Source organism: Saccostrea echinata, unplaced genomic scaffold (assembly GCF_033153115.1).
Source record: "Saccostrea echinata isolate AGI-Se365-2 ecotype Australia unplaced genomic scaffold, CSIRO_AGI_Sech_v1 ptg000051l, whole genome shotgun sequence".
NCBI classification, from domain to species: Eukaryota; Metazoa; Mollusca; class Bivalvia; order Ostreida; family Ostreidae; genus Saccostrea; species Saccostrea echinata.
The window spans coordinates 3768690-3790134 of record NW_026889800.1 but is presented as its reverse complement, the minus strand read 5'-3'; the positions used below and the strand labels follow the sequence as shown (position 1 = coordinate 3790134).

Sequence of the window (21445 nt, the reverse complement as noted above, 5' to 3'; positions counted from 1 at the left end):
TCGTACTTTGAAGGCTAAATTCTCGGTGGTTTTTATTTATTTATTCATGTTTTGGAAGGCTTATTTATCGAGCTGTCTTAATCTCCTGAGATATTCTTAATGTATATCCTGATGTCTTATTCCATGCATTTAATTTCAGAATCGCATTCTTAATTTAGTTTTGAAAATGTGAATATCACAGTTAAGTGTAGAATAATGATAAAAGTTACCAACCACTAGTTGGTTTTTATTTGGGAAAAAAAGTATCCACACATTTTAAATACACACGAAGGTGAGGGCGGATCCAGGTTTTAGTTTTATGCTAATTTAACGTGGCGAGGGAGTGTCAAAGGCATCCCCAACACCCACCGCCTTTTAAATTTGTCACTCGGTGGTGTTCTTTTTCTTTGTATTTGGATGTACATGTTACAAATGTTCATTGAAAGGCTGGTTGCCCCCTCCCTCTTTTGACTTTTTGTTGCAGTTTAATGAAATAACAGGTAATGTGGTACTGTATTAATAAAATCTGGTTGTGAGAAAAGTTGGAACCTTTACACACACACACACACACACACACACACACACACACACATACACACACACGCAAAAGATGCTTTTCGACTTTGGACTTTTTTTAGCTTGTCAAATTTTTTTTTAGCTGAGATCATTTTTTTCAGCACCCCCTTTAGAAAACGATACTTCGGGCCTTGGGATAGAGGATCATTGTAGTGTAATCTTAATATGAAATTTTATTTCATTGTGGCATGTTTTGATGCATTTAATATACAGGGTTGTGTTTTTATTTTCTTTGCATACACTGCTATGCATTTATACGGCAATATAATTATTACTACATGTACATGCAAGAGCTCAAGTACACAATCTATAATCGATTTAAGCCTTCCTGTAGCACATGATACGTATATTTCTTACCTGTCGGGCCGGTTACACATTGACAAGGTGTTATATAACATAAGTGGTAATTGTTTCGTTCAATTTCAGGTAAAATAATGTCAGATATAGAATAATTATCCTTGGAGCCTGGCGTGGGAGCTTTACAGTGCTTACAATTCTTAAGGTAGGTTTTACTGTATGCCCGAGTTGACCAAAAATATCTTACGTTGTTATAAAAATCGAGAAATAAAATTTTGTTATTAACACTCTGCAGTAATGATAAACGTGCTGTCTGTAGAGAGAGAAATTGTTTAGAAAATATAAAATCTCCTGTTATGATTCATTCTTCAATCTTATTGTTTTGTTCTCAAAATTATAACTGTATGAAATCATGTTTAAAAGTTAGAATTTGATTTGTCGCATAAGAAGCAATGTTGTATAATTTTTCCTTTGAAATGACCTTTTTATTTCCAATTGTAGAATGTTCCCAAATAGACAAGATCAATTCATTTTTATAAGAAAAATATTTTATACGTAGATAGTTGATATATTTATTTATTCAATACCTTGTTTACACATGTTTATTTTATCTATTTATTTTACATGAGGAAAAAAAATGAAAGCAACTCGGCATTAATTCCACAAGTATGCCGCTTCTATTTAAATAGACTTACCGGTATTGTCAACGAGTTCACATATGTCTAAAACATATCGATAGAGAATTTTTAATTAATATATTGATCAAAAATTTTTTTACCTGTACACATTCATGTGGTCAATATCTAAATATGTCATAGACTATAAATAGATAGTGCCAGTAAATTATGCTGCTCGTAACTTAAGCTACAGAACTCAGCACATCGGCAAAAGTAGGGACAACGTATTTTGTACTGGACAAGAAAGAGTAACGCAGACTTCAAATTGATGTGTTTAGGATTGTTGGCTTTGGCAAGAAATTTTGTCCAGAATACAAGAATTAAAACATCATCATGGTACAAGAGGCAGGATACAAAGGTCATTCAATAAATAACGCAGCATACGGTTTATCATAATAAATGTAAAAGCAATTCATTTTACTTTTTCACACTAGAAAAAATTCTACTTAGGAACTCCTAATCACCGAAAACTGCATTTTTTTTCCCATAGTCTTCGCAAAAAAAAAAAAAAAAAAAAAAAAAAAAAAAAAAAAAACACACACAAAAAAAAATTAAAGTAAAAATGGTCACTTCACTGAGCTAAAAAACTTTTTAAAAGGTCTCTGCCAAGAAGATGAAAATGAGGGCTTATGTAAAATCTGCGGTTCATTAAACAATCGCTGAAGAACCCAAATGAAGATATGGTTTTGTTATCTGGAAAGACAAGTCTTTCACGCAATACGATGTTCAGATGGATTAGAAAATTCAGTAGTAGAAAAGGGAACTTAAAAGTTGCAGTTGAACTGGTCGATCGAGATATATAGGGACATCAAAAAAATTCGATGCTGTGAGCAACATGATATCTGGAAATGCCAGATTTACATTGACTGACATTTGCTAAGACACTAAACATTTCATCGTCACAACAGTTGATTGAGTTCTGACGAAGGAATAAATTAAAAAAAAAATTCTGTCAAATGAGTGCATTATTTCCTTACAGATGCAAGAAAACATGCTTTAAATGTACCATAGGTCTATTGAATTATAAACATTTTAACAAAAGAAGGTATGGTAAACCTGTGCGATGGTCGACGAAACATGGGTGCATTGTTTATAAAGTAGCCAAAATGGAAGACCAATAGTAAAATGTGGAATCAGAGAGGAAGCTGCCGTCCTATTATCGCAGAACGCCATAGCTCCAAACAGGTCTTATACTGGTTTTCTTTTTATTCGAGATTTCAAGTGATACATGTACCTACACCCAAGGGAAAGACCATCAATGGTAGCTTTTATGTTGAAATTGTATCAAGGACAATACCCGTACCCAGGGTGATTTTCTTGAAGCTGACAACGCTGTTGCAAATAGGCATAGCGATGTAAAGGAAATTTTGAGGAAAGTAACAGGGCTTATCAACCCTCCGTATTTGCTAGATCTCAGTCATTGTGACATTTGAATCCAGAAAACAATGAAAGGAAGACGCTGCTATTTTAGATCTGTCGCGGGGTGTGCTATCCATCAGTGTCTTTTGGGTTACCCAAAAAGGAGTATTCTGAGGTCTTCTGGTTATGAGTAAAGAGGCTTGAGACAGTACAGGTTAAAAGGGAAAACTTAGAAGGATTAGATATATAAAGGAACTGGATTTTTTGTGTGTGTGCTTTTCCTATTTTTGATGACCTTTTGCATTATTTATTGAACGACCCTGGTATACCGCGAAATATGCCATCATATCTCAGAACAATTGAGGACATGGTGGCCTATTTCTATACTCTGTATGTTATTTTTCTACGAATTATGTTAACATGCAACTTAAGTCAACAAGCTAAATAGTTATGGAGCTTGTATGAAATTATGTCTACATTTAATTATAGCTACATGTAATTGTGTCTACATGTATGTATGTCTACATGAATATTAATTTGTAGCATATAACTTCTTCGTTTTGACATACAGCTTCAGTATGTCGACATGCAACTTAATTACGAGGGCATACATGCAACAAAGCTATGTTGATATGTCTACGCATTCTTCCGTTTTCCCGATCATGAAAAGGAGCACACGGCGGGGGATGCTCACTCCTCCATGGCACCTGATCCCACCTAAAAAGGTCCGTGTTTTCTCTGCTCCCGATTTGTATTGTCTAAATGGACTTTGAGCGTAAATACTGTTCGTTATCTCCATATTTCACTTTAGTATGTTAAAATGCAATTTAAATATAACAAATGATAGCAGTGTTGATATGAATGTTAAATATGACGACATGTCTCTTTACTACATGTATGTAAAAAAAAATGCATGTGAGCGTGAATAACTGGTATATCAACATAACAATATATAATAACATAAGAATATATGATGTATGTTAGCGTAATTATCTCCGATTTTAATATAATCATAATGCACGTAAGTAATTTAACATAAGAAAATAGCATACTGACATTTATAACAATCTTGTTTACTTAATATTCTCGCATGTTAATTGACATAATTTGGAGAAAGTTCAAGTAAGAGGCAGAAATATGTCAGCAAATGAAGAAACTTTAAAGCATTTGTAGCTGGATAAAAGTTCACAGTGAGACGAGCTCCATCCTTTTTGACGTGCGGTCAGTTTCGTCCATATCAAGCTCCGGTTTCTATTTGACAGTGTTTAAACTAAGAAACACTTGGTTTCTTTTCCTCCAAACACATTTCCCAAGAGACAAACACAGTTGTTTTATACATTATTAGCAACCCACATGCAAAACCACGTGTATAATTTGTAACTATCTCAGCAACTGTTCTTTGAGTTAGCCTGAAATTTAACGCCTGTTTCCTTCCTGAAGTCGAGACAAAAGGTATCATTCTGAGGAAAAGGTATTAACTTCTGTAAACCTATCAGTGAGGATAAAGACACGTTGGCATGATGTGTAATACCTTAGTGCACTGAATTCTGTAAGGGTTAATGTACGAGCCGGATTATGTTCCTAAAAAAGTCATGGAGCCAAGACCCCGAAGCTAGGGGACGAGGTCCATTGCTTTTAAGGAATGGAGCGCTACATTTAAAATCCCCTTTTTTAAATGATCGTAATTATTGTTTGTCAATAAATGATAAAGAAATATTTTAATAAAATGCATTAATATATACTTTATAAACGCATCTATATGGAGAGAGATTTAGCAGCGAAGAAAGCGTTATGAAGTTATAATTCAGTCATCGTTCATCAGCTCTATGTACAAAAGCGTAGTGTAATGAGTGCCCGAGTTTACTTAGTTCGACTCCCAGGAGTGCTACACTTTTTATATGACTTAATATTTTTTTATAAAGTTTTTGTTCCGGCAGAGGCACGGGAAGGAAAGTTTGTACATATTAAAAACCGTTTTCTATGTAAATTGCAACTCTCCATTCCTGAAAAATAATGGAGCGCTCAAGGAAGAGTGACGTCACAAATGGAAGTTAACTGACGCGGAGGTGTCATTTGTTCTTTACGCTCTCAGTTAAGTCCTCATTGGCCTGCTACACTTAGAATAAAAATAATCCCTTAGAATTGCATCAGTGCTATCACTTATTCAGTAACTTTTTCTGAGAATGGGTATTCTATTTTTTCCATTCATACAATATACCTGGATCACTATGTAATTAATATCAACCATTGTACTTGCAGTTGACTTTGATGTAAACATGAACCATACGCATAATAAGGAACTGAGAAGCTACATGTACTACATATTTTCAGAAGTCTTTGTAGTTTAACAATGTGTGACTGTGTTTTAATCGCTTGGGAAAAGAATGAACTCTACCATGTATATCATTTCTCTCTCTCTCTCTCTCTCTCTCTCTCTCTCTCTTGCTTTTAACTCTGTAAGCATAAAAATACGTTTAAATTTATAGACTAAACTTATATGTATTTTTTATATTTTTGAACCTGCTGTTGCATTGTTTGTTTTAAGTTAAGATTAATTATTTTATAACTCAACGTATAGCCCTTAATATCTAAGCAACCATGCAGTGCATGGTATCAATTAATATTTACTGAAAATGTCGATATTTTGCTTAAAAAAACAGGGGATGTATACAGGTATAACTGTGTTAAGCTTTTCTTTGCTGGTAAGTGGGAAATTGAAAAGTGATGATTTACAGCTTATTAAATGAAATTTAGGACTGAATTTCAAGTGACATAGTCATCAATAATTTTTTTAATAGATAATATGATATACATTTACATGAATACCTGAATATTAAGAAATCATACAAGCTGATATAATCTTAACTTATTTTAACTGATTAAAGAATATGTTTTACAGACAGGACATGCGTTGAAACCTTGAGAAGACCAAAAATAATCTCGCGTGATGTCGGCGGGATGAACGTATCGCCAAACACCAACTTGACAGACTCTGAGTCAAAGGAACAGAAACTTCAACAAATTGTCGACCGATTTATTCCACTTTTGTTTGTGTGGGGAGGATTGGGGATATTTTCTATTATATCCAATGCAGTATTTCTGTTATTGTCCAAATTTACGACTGGCGGCAAAAGCCCAGTGCTGGTATTTATGAGGAGTATCTGCTGGGCGGACGCCATGCTTGGTCTTTATGCAATAATTAAAGCGATCGTTTTTTATTCGATGCAAACAACAAAGGTAAATTGCTTTCTCCCGGATAGTCTTCTGATCACGGCGACCACAGCATTTGTGTTCACACTCGTGTGGCTCCATGCAGATTGCTGCCTACGTTTCACACATCCACTTAAATACATTCTTCATATGAAAAAAACCAACATAATCACAGGGATGGTGTTTTTATGGAATATCTCTTTCGTCCTCGGTTTTCTTCCGCTAATGGGGTGGAATAATGCCGATGCTGTGTGTGCATACGAGAATTTTTTTTCTGTTGAGTACGTGTGTTCTATAATTTCCCTGTGGTGTGTTGGATTACTTTCCACTGTAGTGATGGAAATAATTTTAAAACTCTACATAGAAAAAGTGAAACACAATCAGCATTTATTGACGATTAATAGCCGGGAATTTCAGCGCTTCCAGAATCTGATTTGGATTAATAGAATTGAATTGATAGGATGGTTATCTTGTATTGTACTTGTGGGAATATTCATCATTATAAGTGTTGTGATGTTTAGTGATTTTATCTACTTTCACGTCATTGAAGTTCATATTTTATGCATCGTGCCCATATTTTTATTACGCTCGTGTATTATTTCAGTAGTAAGAAGTTATAAAACAACACAAATTCACATAGCTACAAAGAAACTGAGAAGACAAGTAACGAGTATTCTTCAAAAACACCCAAAGGCCTCAAAGGTAAACTCTGCAACAGATACAATAAGGTCAAACCTGGACAGCAATAAATCAACAGAAGTAAACAATAGCTTAAAAGCAAGCTTCCGGAAAGGTACTAAAAATGGAGATAATACGAATATAAAAGATGGGGAAAATTCACAGCAACGGAACTCCCAGAGGAATAATTCTTCCTGTCCGAGGGATCATTCGAGATCATGTACTGAAAGCATAACAGCAGTGGACAATCCATTGTTCAACATGGCAGACGAGGTGGCATACATTACGTCACTTCCTGTCTCCTGTAAAAATGGTCTTCTGATTTTAGAGACTGAGTCACACAATGAGTGTGAAGTGACGCATCTCTGATTTTATTTTAGATTGATAAACCGATAAAATAAAAACTATAGTGTCATTCTTTTAGAGATCGAGTAGCTTTTCTCTAGCTTAGATTATGTTATGGATCATTGATGATCATTACCCCACCCTCTGAGTCAACAAATTCATTTGGCTGGTGCGTTTAGTTTTATTCTGGGTGATCTATTTGTAATTTTCACTAATACAACGCATTGGTAAATCAGGAGTAAATGATTTTTATATACTGTTTTCAAAATCTTTCTTTAAATTTGGCTTAATTCACTTAAAGGAATTACGAAAAAATCCTTACATGTAGCATTCTCTAATCATAATTTGCTAACACCACGACATAGTAAATTCGTGATTATATTAATTTTACACTGCATTCGAGTTGACTTTGACCTCTGTCCCTGAAGCTGGTAAATTAATAAGTACGAGGGTTGTCCATAAAGTTCGTGGACAATGAGTTTTTGATAAACTGAATGGTCCTAGATATACTTATTGTATACCAAAACATTTGTTATGAAAACCAAGCAAAATAATTTGGTTTTTGTAATTTGAACTTAATATTTTTCTGTAAAAATCGCATTCTTTAAAGGTCGCAGATATATAGTGCGCATGGCTCAGGGTTAAAATGTAATAAACTTTGAAATGAAGGTTTCCGATTAAGATAATAATTTTCTTCATAAAACAAGTCAAAACTTAATAAAACTTGATATGTGTCTTAAATAAAGCGGTTGTCGTCATTTTACGATAAATCTAGTATCGCTTAAAACCAGAGCCAAATTTCCAAAAACGAACAACGGCCGACGTATTTTGAGGCAAAAATTGGATTCTTCGGGCGACAGTCGGCAGTTCGACGGCCGTTGTTTTGTCCGATTTTGGCTCTTGACCAATTTTGTGTCTGTCTGGCCCAGTTATAATTTTTTCTGCATCGGTGGCCGATTTCTTCAATTTGAAGCAGTCATCGAATAGTCCATCGACCAACCCTCGATCATCGTCCGACCATACGCAGACAGTTTGGCAAGTCGATCGTCGGTCAGTCGACATTTAATTTTGGGTTTTCGTAAATGTCGGTCGATGATGAAAATCAAACTGCGGCTCAGCGCTCAGTGATCGGGGGACGATTGTCCGACTTATAAATATTTAAACTCTTGAAGTCATTGGTTTTCGTAGGAATTATTGTGCATTAAACAAATGAAACAACAAGAAGTCTGTGAGCCAATGCTCACTAATAATACCCCCGCTCTGATGTGAATACACAAGTTCAGTTACGGACAAACACAGTGATAATCAAGAAATTGACATCGGATTTGTTAAAAATAAATCCCATTATCTGGCATGCCTAAACAAATATTGTGCTAAAATTTCAAGCATCTGCGATGAGTAGTTGCTGAGAAGACTACGACCAAAATTTGTTATATATGGTACGGACAGACGCACGGATAAACAGGAAGTTGACATCAGATTCGTACAAAAATGAATCCCACCATATGGCATGCCTAAACAAAGATTGTGCTAAATTTTCAAGCATCTGGGATGAGTAGTTGCTGAGAAAACTATGACCAAAATTTGTTATGTATGGTAAGGACAGACACACGAATAAACAGGAAGTTGACATCGGATTAGTACAAAAGTGATAAATCCCAACGTATGGCAGGCCTAAACAAAGAATGTGTTAAAATTTCAAGTACCTGGGATGAGTAGTTGCTGAGAAAACTACGAATAAAATGTTTGTTATGTACGGTACGGACAGATGCATGGATAAACAGGAAGTTGACATCGGATTAGTACAAAAATTAATCCCATCATATGGCATGCCTAAACAAAGATTGTGCTAAAATATCAAGCATCTGCAATGAGTAGTTGCTGAGAAGACTACGACCAAAATTTGTTATGTATGGTACGGACAGACGCACGAATAAACAGGAAGTTGACATCGAATTTGTACAAAAATGAATCCCACCATATGGCATGCCTAAACAAAGATTGTGCTAAAATTCCAAGCATCTGCAATGAGTAGTTGCTGAGAAAACTGCGACCAAAATTTGTTACGGACAGACAGACACACACAGACAGACAGACACACAAGGGTAAAACAGTATACCCCCCTCTCCTTCGGAGCGGGGGTATAAATAGACATAGTTCTTATCTAACCTGACTGCCTCGCGTCGCCTGATACTAGTGTCAGACGATCATGATTTTCAGCCGACGATACGAGAAAAATTTGGTTGCTAGACCATCGGCTTTAATGTGGCCTCAAATGTTATTGGTCAGAGAAAAATAATAACTAAGAAAAAAAACAAGAAATATGTTTTAAAAAATTACAGAAAAAGCGACGTTGGCCTCCCGGATGGAACGGCATCCAATCGTAACATTTTGTTTTAATATAGTTGATAAGATGTCAAAAACAAACAACTGAAAATTATATTATTGTCGACCGCGTGGCGCAGTGGTTAGAGCGTCTGCTCTAGAGTTGCGGAGTAAAGAGTTGATCCTAACATCGCGGGTTCGAATCCCACTGTGGGACGTGGAGACCGGTCCTTCGAATGAGACCGTATAAACCGAGGTCCCATGTCGCAGTAGGTGCTGGCACGAAAAAGATCCCTCACTGCTCCAGGGCCCTGAGTGTCGAGTATAGGTAAAAATTTGCAGCTCTCCGCCCGCAAGTGGTGGCGTCTCCATATGAGTGAAAAATTCTCGAGAGGAACGTTAAACAGCAAAATGTAAATTATTGGAATATTTTTATATCATTAATTTCAAATTAATATATTCGATTTTTGAACGGTGTGTACATTTTGAGAGAAATACAAGAAGTGGAAAAATACTGATATTTGACCAAAAATAGGATGTCTCTATTCATGACGTTGTATATAAATCTAGCGCAACGTCGGACTGGACTGTGCAGCCTATGTATACAAAGTGTTTATACAGGTGACGCTCGTAAATTATCAAATAGTATTTTGAATTTAAAAAAAAATACTTAATTATTGTCTATATGAAATGATTATCGCATTCAATCAACAGTGAGGCATAATAAAGAAAAATAGCGGGTGTCCACGGATATTTGATAAAAATTAAAAATCCATATATTATGAAACTAGCTTAACGTCAGACCGGGCCGTGCGGCTTGCATAACAATTATCTATTTACACCTATAACTTTCGTAAAATAATTTTAATACATGGTATATATCAAAATAATATCGTACACATTCCATGCATTTGACAATGTGGTCATTATAAAGAAAATTATAGCATTTGTCTACGAACTTTATGGACAGCCCTCGTATTATCTCTGGGTTAACCATTATCCTCTATAAACTACAGACATAGGAATAGCTGCAATAATGTAGCCCTCTCATTTTTTTTTTAATCTGATATTTTCAGGAGAGGGCTACAATTCCACTGCATCTCCGTAATGGTGCAAATATATTTTTTAGATACGGGCGACTGCAGGCAAAATAAATTGTTTTTGCATTCAACTTACTTCCAATAGAACGGAATTTTTATTCACTATCAACATCATAGCCCTTTTTACGCGAAAACCAAGTGAAATAAATCTGCGTGTTTTCCAGTCGTTCTTCTCAGCAGCCATGACAGTTCTCGCGTGATGTACTGAGACTTGCGCTTGAAATTTAGAATCACTTGATAATGTAAATATCGGTGTTGATAAATGTTTGTGTTGTATGATATCACTTAACATCAATAAATAAAAAGCATTCCATATGATATTTTTATCATAAACAGTGATATTTATGCTTATGATAAGGGAAATCCATACAGATCCGCTCCCCTAGATCCCAAATTCTCATTGGTTGTCCCAAAATAAAATCGATCAAGGTCAGTAAACATGGCGGATAAATTCAAGTTGTGATGTTGACATACACGAAAAATACCCGATATACGGATTGTTATGTTTATTTTTGGATCAATTCATGTCCCGCATAACTACATTTTATAAGTTCAGGTAAGATATGTTGATAAAATACCCACTTACAGATAATTTGAGCCGAAATCTGTGCGGTAGTGAATCACTCCCGCACTTGCTCCATTACGGAGATCCTAAGGAGTTGTAGCCCTCTCCCAAAAAAAAACCAAAAAAAAAAAAAAAAAAACAACAACAACAACAACAACAAAACAAAAAAAAAAAAAAAAAAAAAAAAAAAAAAAAAAAAAAAAACGGAGAGGGCTAAATTATTGCAGCTAACATAGGAAATGTACGATAAGATGTTTAGCATGAAACCACAGAAATGTACCTAGGTTTTTACTTATTGAAAATGGTAATGACATATATGCTTATCTAAATTGATCATCTCAATCATCCAATATACATGTATTACATAGGTAAATAAAATGATCTAACTTCATATACTATCAATAGAGTTTACCCTGGGCTTGACATTTTACCTCATTATTGGTAAATCAAACAGTAAAAGTTTAAATTATACCAATCTTTCACCCAAATAAATGTTATTTTACATCAGAAGACAGATTAATAGATTACTTTGAATTGTAATTGATCACTAGTTAATTACATTACTTTTGCATTTTCTCAATAACACAACTTTACACATAGATTAAACGAAATGAGATGTTTCAGCTGCATAAACCACCTTGCCTTGACATTGACATTAGACCACATTATTTGCAAGTATGAGGGGTGATCAAAAAGTTCGCGATCTATCTCTATATTTACAAAACCACAATTCAGAAAAGAATGAAATTTGGCACACATATAGTCATACACATGTTCTATAAATAGCAGATGCTATATAATGTTTTGGTCCGTGCTTGTGACGTCACAATGTGAAAATGACGTCAATATGTAGATGACTTGTGACAAAAAATAGTTGACTCAGTCGTACTCGAGCAACGAATGGTTGTAAAGTTTAACGTATGTCTTGGAAATTCCTTTGCAGTTGAATATGATAATTTGTACAAGGTTTATGAAGACAAAAGACTTACCAGAAGTTCAATCATTAATTGGATTGATTGTTGTAGTGAAGGCAGGGAGATGGTAAAAAATGACGTTTGTTCTGTTGCCCAGCGAAAGCAAGCCGGGGAAAAGATGTGTCCATAGAAGAGCAATTTATTATGAAACATCGCCAAGTTACAATTAGAAAAATAGTTGAATATCTTAACAATAATATAATTATTAAATCCCTAAAAAATCGTTTACTTTAGAATTTAAACATATAAGATATGATAAAAAGGCGTCCATACTTTATCCACATTGGATAAACGACGCTGCCGAGACAGAGGACTCGGGTTGTGATGGTCACCATGCTAATTCTGGGAAGGGATATCCTTATCCACCCATGCTGTTGCCGAGATTTGACCATTTTTGACAGATGGCCTGTTCTTGTTATAAAAAATAACTTGCATGGTAAGTAGTATAAGACTCGGAAAAATGTTTTAGCTTCTATGAACAGACCGCTGCGGAGCCTGTCACGTGACCACCTGGATCACGTGATTCGCGCATGGGCAGAACAATGGCAGATGTGCATTAAAATTGGAGAGGACTACTTTAAAAAATAATGAACACTGAAACCTCATTTTATTTCCTTTAGGGAAGTAATTCAATTAGTTTGCGAACTTTTTGAACACCCCTCGTAAAACTAATGTAATTTCTCTTCAAAAGGCTGCTGATCAGCCTATCCCTGAAATGGTCAATTTATTTAAAAATATAATTCATTACACTACTTTGTGTATTAGTTCAATATTTCTGATCACAATTTTACAGTCCGTTGGAAAAATATATAAAATAGAACAAAGGCCTAACAATTGGTAATAAAACACGTCAGCCAAAATAAAAACCAACGATAGTTTATATTTGTTAACAAGAACCTTATAACAACCATAGAACTTATAAAATGCTGACTCTTAACGAGGTTATTGAAATCCTGTAACATCGACTTATCTGTCAGTAGCCTTCCTTGATTTAAAGATTGATCGTACTTAGAGCATGCTCTTCAGTTACGAAAAATTGGGAGACGTAAACACCATATACAGGTGATAGCGGAATGTTACTACAGAAATAAAGAAAGTTGACGATGGAAAAGCTTCAGACATCTCCTTTGTCATACAATTTTGTTGCTAGTTGGTCCTTATTGTCTATAGTAGGTAAAACATCCAAATATGAAACAGATGTGGCAGACTCTGAGGTGTCCTTAATTTCAAGTTCACTGAGATATACCGAGTCAACATATAAAAAGAAGTAAGTTTTATTTATTAATAAAACGTCGTCGATATATCTGACCTTTCATATCGAGTTGAAGGCCACAACAAGTGTTTTCTTCTTCTCAAGTAGAGTTTTTTTGAAGTAATTTGACACACTGCATTTGCTACGTACTCTTAGAATATGTCTTATTTGGCTTCAACTTACATTATGATTTTTGAGTCTTTGAAATATCCGTATTACTAAATAGTTTTATAGTTAACGCTATTTATCTATAAAAATCAATTATTTCACTCATTTGCCTAGCATCATAGACTTTATCGTCGACTTCCTTTTATTTATGCAGCGATATAATATTATCATCTGCATATGGAGTTTATATCTCCCAGTTGATTCGATACGCAAGAGCATGCGCTACGTAGGAAAAAATCATTGCTATTGACAAATAAGTTGATGATATAGAGATATCAAGAATCTTTTTTAAAGTCGATATTTCGCTAATTCTATAGTCAAAACACTGACCTAGTTTGCAAATAAAATCTGATGTTAGATCGAATGTTGCTTGACGTCTTTAATACAAACTGTTTGGCCATTATTTCACACTTAATTGTTTACGGATTTTTTCGGTTTACTTAAGACAAGGAGTACATAACGGTTGTGACCGGTCGGCAGGATATGCTTACTCTCCATGGCACCTGATTCCACCTCTGTTTTCAGAGGTTCGTGTTGGCTCTGATCCTAATTTGTATTGTTAAAATGGAGAATGATCTCTGTTCGCTATCTTCACATTTTAGTTTAAAAAACTGCTTTTAATTCGCAACAATTTAAGAACCGTATCTTGTAACTTCACTATCTTTGACGTTATGTTTATATGAGATCTAGAAAACTGACACAGCTAGTCAGAAAGCCCCCTCCCCTACCCCCTTCAATGTTTTGAACAAAATATAGCAAATTGAAAACAAAATAGAAGAATCACTCAAACATGTGTTAGAGTTATAAATATTTATGTCAGAGAATAAATTGACGTTTTCTTATTATAATCAACTCCTTGAAATAAAATTGAAATTGGGACATATTATATATGTAGATTTATATAAAGACATACATGCAAACAGGCAGACAGACAAAGCAATATTACCAAAAAAATTACAGGAGTCTTTCTCTCATTTGTAAAGTACAAAATGTGATTAAGTCATGGTAAAAATGATTGAGTTGATGTGTCACAACAATAGTTTTCACGGGCAGATAATCCACAAAATGAACAGGTATTTTTCTTCTTTTGGCCAACACTTTCTGTAAAAATCTGAAATAGTACCGATGAGTTGTGTCACACAGATATACAAGGTATATACTGACAGAAATACAGAGAAGGGACAGACAGACTGACAGACAGTCAGACAAGGCGATTTAACCCCAAACAAGTTGTGTTTGTGAAACACTGATGCCCCCGTATTGCAGCTTATGGCGAAGGTTAAAGTTTCTTAAATGCAAGTCAAACTCCAGATTAAGAAATCAAAAATGTTGGTACCCGAAGAAAGGTCTTGTCTTGAGGAATATACCTGTGAAATATGAAAGCCCTAGTACAACCCGTTGAAAGGTTATGGCGAAGGTTAAAGTTTTTTTTTTTTAAGTAAGTAAAATGGCAAGTCAAGGTCAAATGGTACCCAAGAGAAGTTCTTGTCACAAGTGATACACATGATCGTGGAATATGAACGCCCTAGAACCAAACGTTCAAATATTATGGCCAATGTTAAAAATTTTAAAAGTAGGTCAAACTCCAAGGTCAAGGTCATTGCCAAATTTGTTGGTATCCAAAGGTAGGTCTTGTCACAAGGAATAAACGTGTGAAGTATGAAAGCCATAACACCAACTGTTCAAAAGTTATGGCCAAGGTTGAAGTTTTTCAAAAGTAGGTCAAACTTCAAAGTCAAAGGGTCGGAGTTGTTGGTATTTAAAGGAAGGTCTTGTCACAATGAATGCATTTGTGAAGTATGAAAGCCCTAACACCAACTGTTCAAAAGTTATGGCCAAGGTTAAAGTTTTTCAAAAAATGGTCAGTTTCCAAGGTCAAGGTCAAAGGGTCAAAGTTTTTGGTATCTTAAGGAAGGTCTTTTCACAAGGAATGCATATGTGAAGTATACAAACCCTAGCTTTAACTGTTTTTCAAAATTGAAGTAGGTCAAACTCCAAGGTCAAAAGGTCAATTATGATGGTCCCAAAGAAAGGTCTTGTCATAAGGAGTACACATGTGAAGTATGAAAAGACCTAGTTCAAACTGTTCAAAAGTTATAGCCAAGGTTAAAGTTTTTTTAACAGTAGGTCAAACTCCAAGGTCAAGGTCAAAGGCCAAAGATGTTGGTATCCAAAGGAAGGCCTTCTCACGAGGAATATACTTGTGAAGTTTGAAAGCCCAGGCTCCAGGTGTTCAAAAGTTATGGCCAAGGTTAAGGTCTCAAAAAATTTTGCAAAAGTGGGTCAAACTCCAAGGTCAAGGTCAAAAGGTCAAATATGATGGTACCCAAAGAAAGGTCTTGTCACAAGAAATACACATGTGAAATATGAAAGCCATAGGTCCAACCAATCAAAAGTTATGGGCAAGGTTAAAGTTTTTGCGGACAAACAGACCGACAGACAGACAGACAGACAGACGGACGGACAGGGCAAAAACTATATGCCCCCGAATCTTTGATTACGGGGGCATAAAAATATAGGTGTCTTCCCCTTAGAATAAAATACAACCGTATAAAATTTGAAAATATTATGTAGAAAACTACACGTATTTGGGTTATTGCGTCTCAACAAATGTAAATGACAGATAAAAAGATATATGAATCCAAAATCTGTAGGTGACCTCCTCTTATAGTAACAAACTACTTCTGTACAAATTTGAAGATGGCGATCAAGGAGAGCAAAAAATTTTATTTTGTGGAAAAAAAAAAGTAAAAAAAAATCTCAATTATGACAAAATTGATACTGTAAAATCACTTATTTTCAAGGGGGTCAAATTTTTAGTGGTTTAAGAAAAAAAATAATGGTTCGAGGGGATTTGAGTTCTTGGTTAAAGAATCACTGCACTATAGAACGAAAGAACCACTGCACTATAGAAGGAAATTTTAACATTTCGTGGGTCTCTTCATACCATGAAAACAACTATAAAAATAAGTTATTTCACAGTATTTCATTTAATATTAGCGGTTACTTTATGTAAAATCTCCACATTTTGCAAAAATCTCACAAAGATTGAAAATACTCGTCAATGAAATAGCATATACACACCAAAGAGGGCAAAAATGATATTTTTTCATACTTTTTCAAAATTCACAAGACCCACTAATGCTTAAAAAATACACTTTTATGACACAACATTCGTATCTTTCGAGAAATATTTAAGTCCATTTAGTCCAGTCATTTAACAAACGTGATTTTAATGCCACCATTTATTGTGACATGTGTAGCGCAGTGACTAGCGTGTGTACATGTCTTTATGAAAAATCTGCATTTTATTGCTTGGGTTCGAATCCAGTATACCACATTTTCTTCAATCATACGTAGAATGATTTTTGCTGAAAGAAATTTCCACAGAAAAGTTTTCCCTAAATTCTATACATTTCTTTATTAGGAACTTTATTCTTGATACTAAATTTAGAAATTGAATAATATGGGTTTTATAAATTTGATGTTACAGACATTTTGCATGCCATTTTTGGCTATCTTTGAAAATGTTAACTTGGAAACAATTTGAGTTATTGTGTTACAACAAAAAACTAAATAAATAAACATTTTGACATACAGACATACAAACAGGTCTGTATTTCCCGAAGACTTACTGTTGTGAAATATGCACATTAGTTCAGGTACCTTTTTTATTTACCTTGAATTATCATGATTATCTAAATGACTTTTACTGAACTATGACGTCATAAAGTGTGACGTCACAAAGGTTACTACGACGTTATGTAGATAACAGTTTTAGAGTTTTCAATAAACCACTATACGATACAGAGGTGTTTTACTTTAGCTACATTCCTAACATTGGTGCCTAACATTGGTGCCGTGACCAAAGGGGAGTAATGATTTCTAAACTCAAAGCAGTCCGAGCAGGACAAAGAAGTGCAGTAACTAGACTTTTGAAAAGAGTGGAAGAGGAAAACACAGATACAGAGGATATTAAAACAATACTGGAAACAATGAAAGAGAAGCAAATATTCTCAAAGATCTCGATGAAAAAATTTTAGCAGACACAGCAGAGGAGGATATTGAGAAAGAAATACTCCATACAGATGAGTACAATTTGAATCTAAATTCTAAAATGCGGAAATATAAGAAAAATCTGTTAGTACGAGGTGCAACTTTAAATGCAACTGCCAACAGTTACTCAGATAGCAATGAGAATTTACAAATAGGAGAGAATGGTCAATCATCACATAGTTTCAGTGAAAATTCCAGAGGTCATCAGTCCTTCACAAACTTTCATTCTAATTCCAATTCGAGTAGCAGTACTAAGTTTCATAAACTACCAAAACTCAACTTCCCTATTTTTGAGGGAAATGTATTAGAATGGCAGTCATTCTGGGATTCATTCGATTCAGCTATTCATAGCAACAATATGTTAACTGAAATACAAAAGTTCAATTACTTAAAGTCTTTAGTAGAAGGAGAGGCATCAAACACCATTGCAGGATTTGCACTTACCCATGCAAATTACAACAGAGCAATTGAGCTCCTACATGAAAGGTTTAGGGAAAAAAACACAAGATAGTTCAGTCCTACATACAAGCACTTTTAGATCTACCCGCTCCTAAGAATAATCTCACAAGCCTGCGTCATTTTCATGATCAAGTGGAGACATATGTCAGGGGACTAGAATCCTTCGGTCAAGCTCAGAATACATATGGTTCACTTCTTGTACCTGTTATTCTCAACAAATTACCAAGTGAATTGCGCAAAAATTTGGCACGTGAACATGGCTCTACTGATTGGTTGCTAGGTGACTTGAGGAATAGTCTTTACAGGGAGCTTGACATTTTAGATGCTGGAACACATATGGACAAAACAGAAGAAAGTGTACAGCTATTTTCTACATACACTCAAATTCCAGTGAAGAGAAAGTACATCAGAATTACACTCCTCGGAAACATCAAGTTTGCTGCGCATTTTGCAAGGAGTCGCATTATTCTTATGGCTGTACAAGATATAAAAAACACAACGATCGTATGAAAATTGTCAAACGGGACATGCTGAGCTTTAACTGTTTAGGCAGACATTGTGTTGCAGATTGCCAGTCTAAATTTAATTGTAAAATTTGTAAAAGACGTCATCATACAAGTTTGTGCACTGCTCATGACGTAGTCAAAACCGAAAAGATGAATACCCCTACATTACAAGCAAAGGCTGAATTGGATGCAAAGACGAAGAAGCTAGCCGAGGTTAATAAGAAAAACCTGGAGCAAAATATTCAGGATTACAGACAGGAAACCCAGGATAAAATGAATATCATCTACCAGCTGGAAAAGGAGCGAGACCACTTCATTAAAGAGGCCAACAATCTAACTCAGAATTACACGAAAGATAAAGTTCATAACATGCAGATTGATGACTACAAGAAGAAGATTTCTGAGGATGACACCAAAATCAGCCAACAACAGAACCTGTACGAGGCTTTCAGTGATGACAAAAACACATACAGCAAGAACCTCATCGAATCTCAGGATGCAGAGATCAAAGAGATGAAGAGGAGGGTGAACATTATGGATCGCCAGATTGATCAGCTAAAGGAGGAAATTCAAGCCAAAGAGAATGCGTTCATCAAGGAGTACTTTGAGCATCACAATGCATATGCAGATAAAGACAAAGAGAACTTCAGATCTGAGTTGAACCATTTAACAGCAAACAAAGCTTTCAGTACACAACATCAAGTTATCCAACATTTCTTGGAGACTCAATTGTTCAAGTACATGATGATACCAAACCCAAAGACATAGAGTGAATCCTAGCTTGAACCAAGTGAAAGGGTGATATTTTTCATGTCACAACTTTTTAGAGAATATTTTGGATTTTTCATTTAAACCGCCTTTAATTTCTCTGTCCAATGACTTACTCAATTCATACTTTTGTGGGCCGGAGAATGTTGTGAAATATGGACACTTTTGTGGGCCGGAGAATGTTGTGAAATATGCACATTACTTCATGTACCTTTCTTATTTACCTTGAATTATCATGATTATCTAAATGACTTTTACTGAACTATGACGTCATAAAGGTGTGACGTCACAAAGGTTACTACGACGTTATGTAGATAACAGTTTTAGAGTTTTCAATAAACCACTATACGATACAGAGGTGTTTTACTTTAGCTACATTCCTAACACTTACAAATGTCTTCCTCTTATAATTAAATGCCTCTTTACAGGTTTTCAAATTTTACATTGAAAACTAACTGAGTTATCTCGTCACAGAAAATTGATGGATAGACGGACAACTTGATTCCTATAGAACTGAGCCCTAGTTATGCGTCGTAACCTTTGTTTAAAAAAGCATCAGACTCTGGCCTGTAACATTTATGATATACAACCTTATCTTACATGTACATGAATCCATTACTTCAGTTGTAATTTGAATTGATAAAGCATATATGGCAAAAGGAAAAAGAAAAACCATTTTTGTATAGATGATATTATTTCTGAAGTTTATAAATGTTAAAGATGAAGTTAACGAACAGTCGTCGGCGACAATATATATATATATATGAAAAATATTCAAACATATAAAAACACTGAGAACGAGTAAAACATAAGTGCTTTCATTTCTTCTTCATGACGTTTTACAATATACTCATGGTAACGTTTATTGTGACGTCATAATAACTTAACGTTAACAAGTCTCTGATTGTTAAAGTTAAGTTATTATAACGTCACAATAAACGTTACCATGAGTATATTGTAAAACATCATGAAGAAGAAATGAAAGCACTTATATTTTACTCGTTCTCCGTGTTTTAAAATGTTTGAATATTTTTCATATATATATATATATATATATATATATATATATATATATATATATATATATATATATATATATATATACACTCACTAAACATATTGTCGTCCATCGGTACATATTGTCGCCGGCGACAATATGTGCCGAGACGAGCCTTTTTCTCCTCCTGCATAAAAGGCGACAAAATGTACAGTCATGTATCGGCACTAATTGTCGTCGGCGACAATATGCGCAGTGAGGGTAGATACATATTGTCGCTGATATACCGTTTTGACGAATATATAGTCGGGTCCTGGAAAGAAAGAGAGAGCGAGAAAGAGTATTGCAGACACTGGAACACGGAGGGAGACAGACAGCATTATTTTCTATTCTGTAAGAGAAAACTTTTTGGACAGAAAATTGTCTAGGATTGTGTACACGATCATATTTTGCCAGGATACCGGAATTCTTGATGAAACACATAAATCATCATATTCTTTTTTTAATATATACATAGACTTTTAAAAGTCTATATAATCTTATATAAGCTGCAATAATGTAGCCCTCTCCCGATTTTTTTTTTTTTTTGGGGGGGGGGGGGGGGGAGGCTACAACTCTTTAGGATCTCCGTAATGGTGCAAGTGCGGGAGTGATTCACTCCCGCACTGATTTTGACTCAGATCATCAGTAAATGACTATTTTATTTACATTACTTACCTGGACTCAAAAAATGTTGTTATGTAAGACATAAATTCATCTAAAAATATACAGAATAACCCATATAACGCTTATTTTTCGTGTATGTCAATATCACCACTTGAATTTAACCGCCATGTTTACTGACCTTGTTTGATTTTATTTTGGGACAGCCAATGAGAACTCGAGATCCAGGGAGCGGATCTATCTAGAAATCCCCTTATTTTAAGCATAAATATCACTGTTTGTATAATATTTCATACGGAATGTTTTTATTCATCGATGTTTAGTGATACTATACAACACGAGTATTTATCCACACCGACATTTACTTTATCAAGCTTTTCTAAATTTCAAGTGCAAGTTTCAGTACATCACGTGAGACTTGTCATGGCAGCCGAGGAAGACGATTGGTAACCACGCAGATTTATTTTACCTTGTTTTAGCGTATAAAAGCC

At 34.9% G+C, this 21445-nt stretch overlaps 1 protein-coding gene across 1 annotated transcript; it reads left to right on the top strand.

Moving 5' to 3' along the window:
* The first annotated feature begins 1013 nt into the window (after positions 1 to 1013).
* LOC133203655 (adenosine receptor A1-like) lies at positions 1014 to 7161 on the top strand. Its single transcript, XM_061339425.1, has 2 exons — positions 1014 to 1057; positions 5788 to 7161. Exon 2 carries the CDS (start codon positions 5847 to 5849, stop codon positions 7143 to 7145), a length of 1299 nt encoding a protein of 432 aa, XP_061195409.1. The 5' UTR covers positions 1014 to 1057; positions 5788 to 5846; the 3' UTR covers positions 7146 to 7161.
* The last annotated feature ends 14284 nt before the right edge of the window (positions 7162 to 21445 follow it).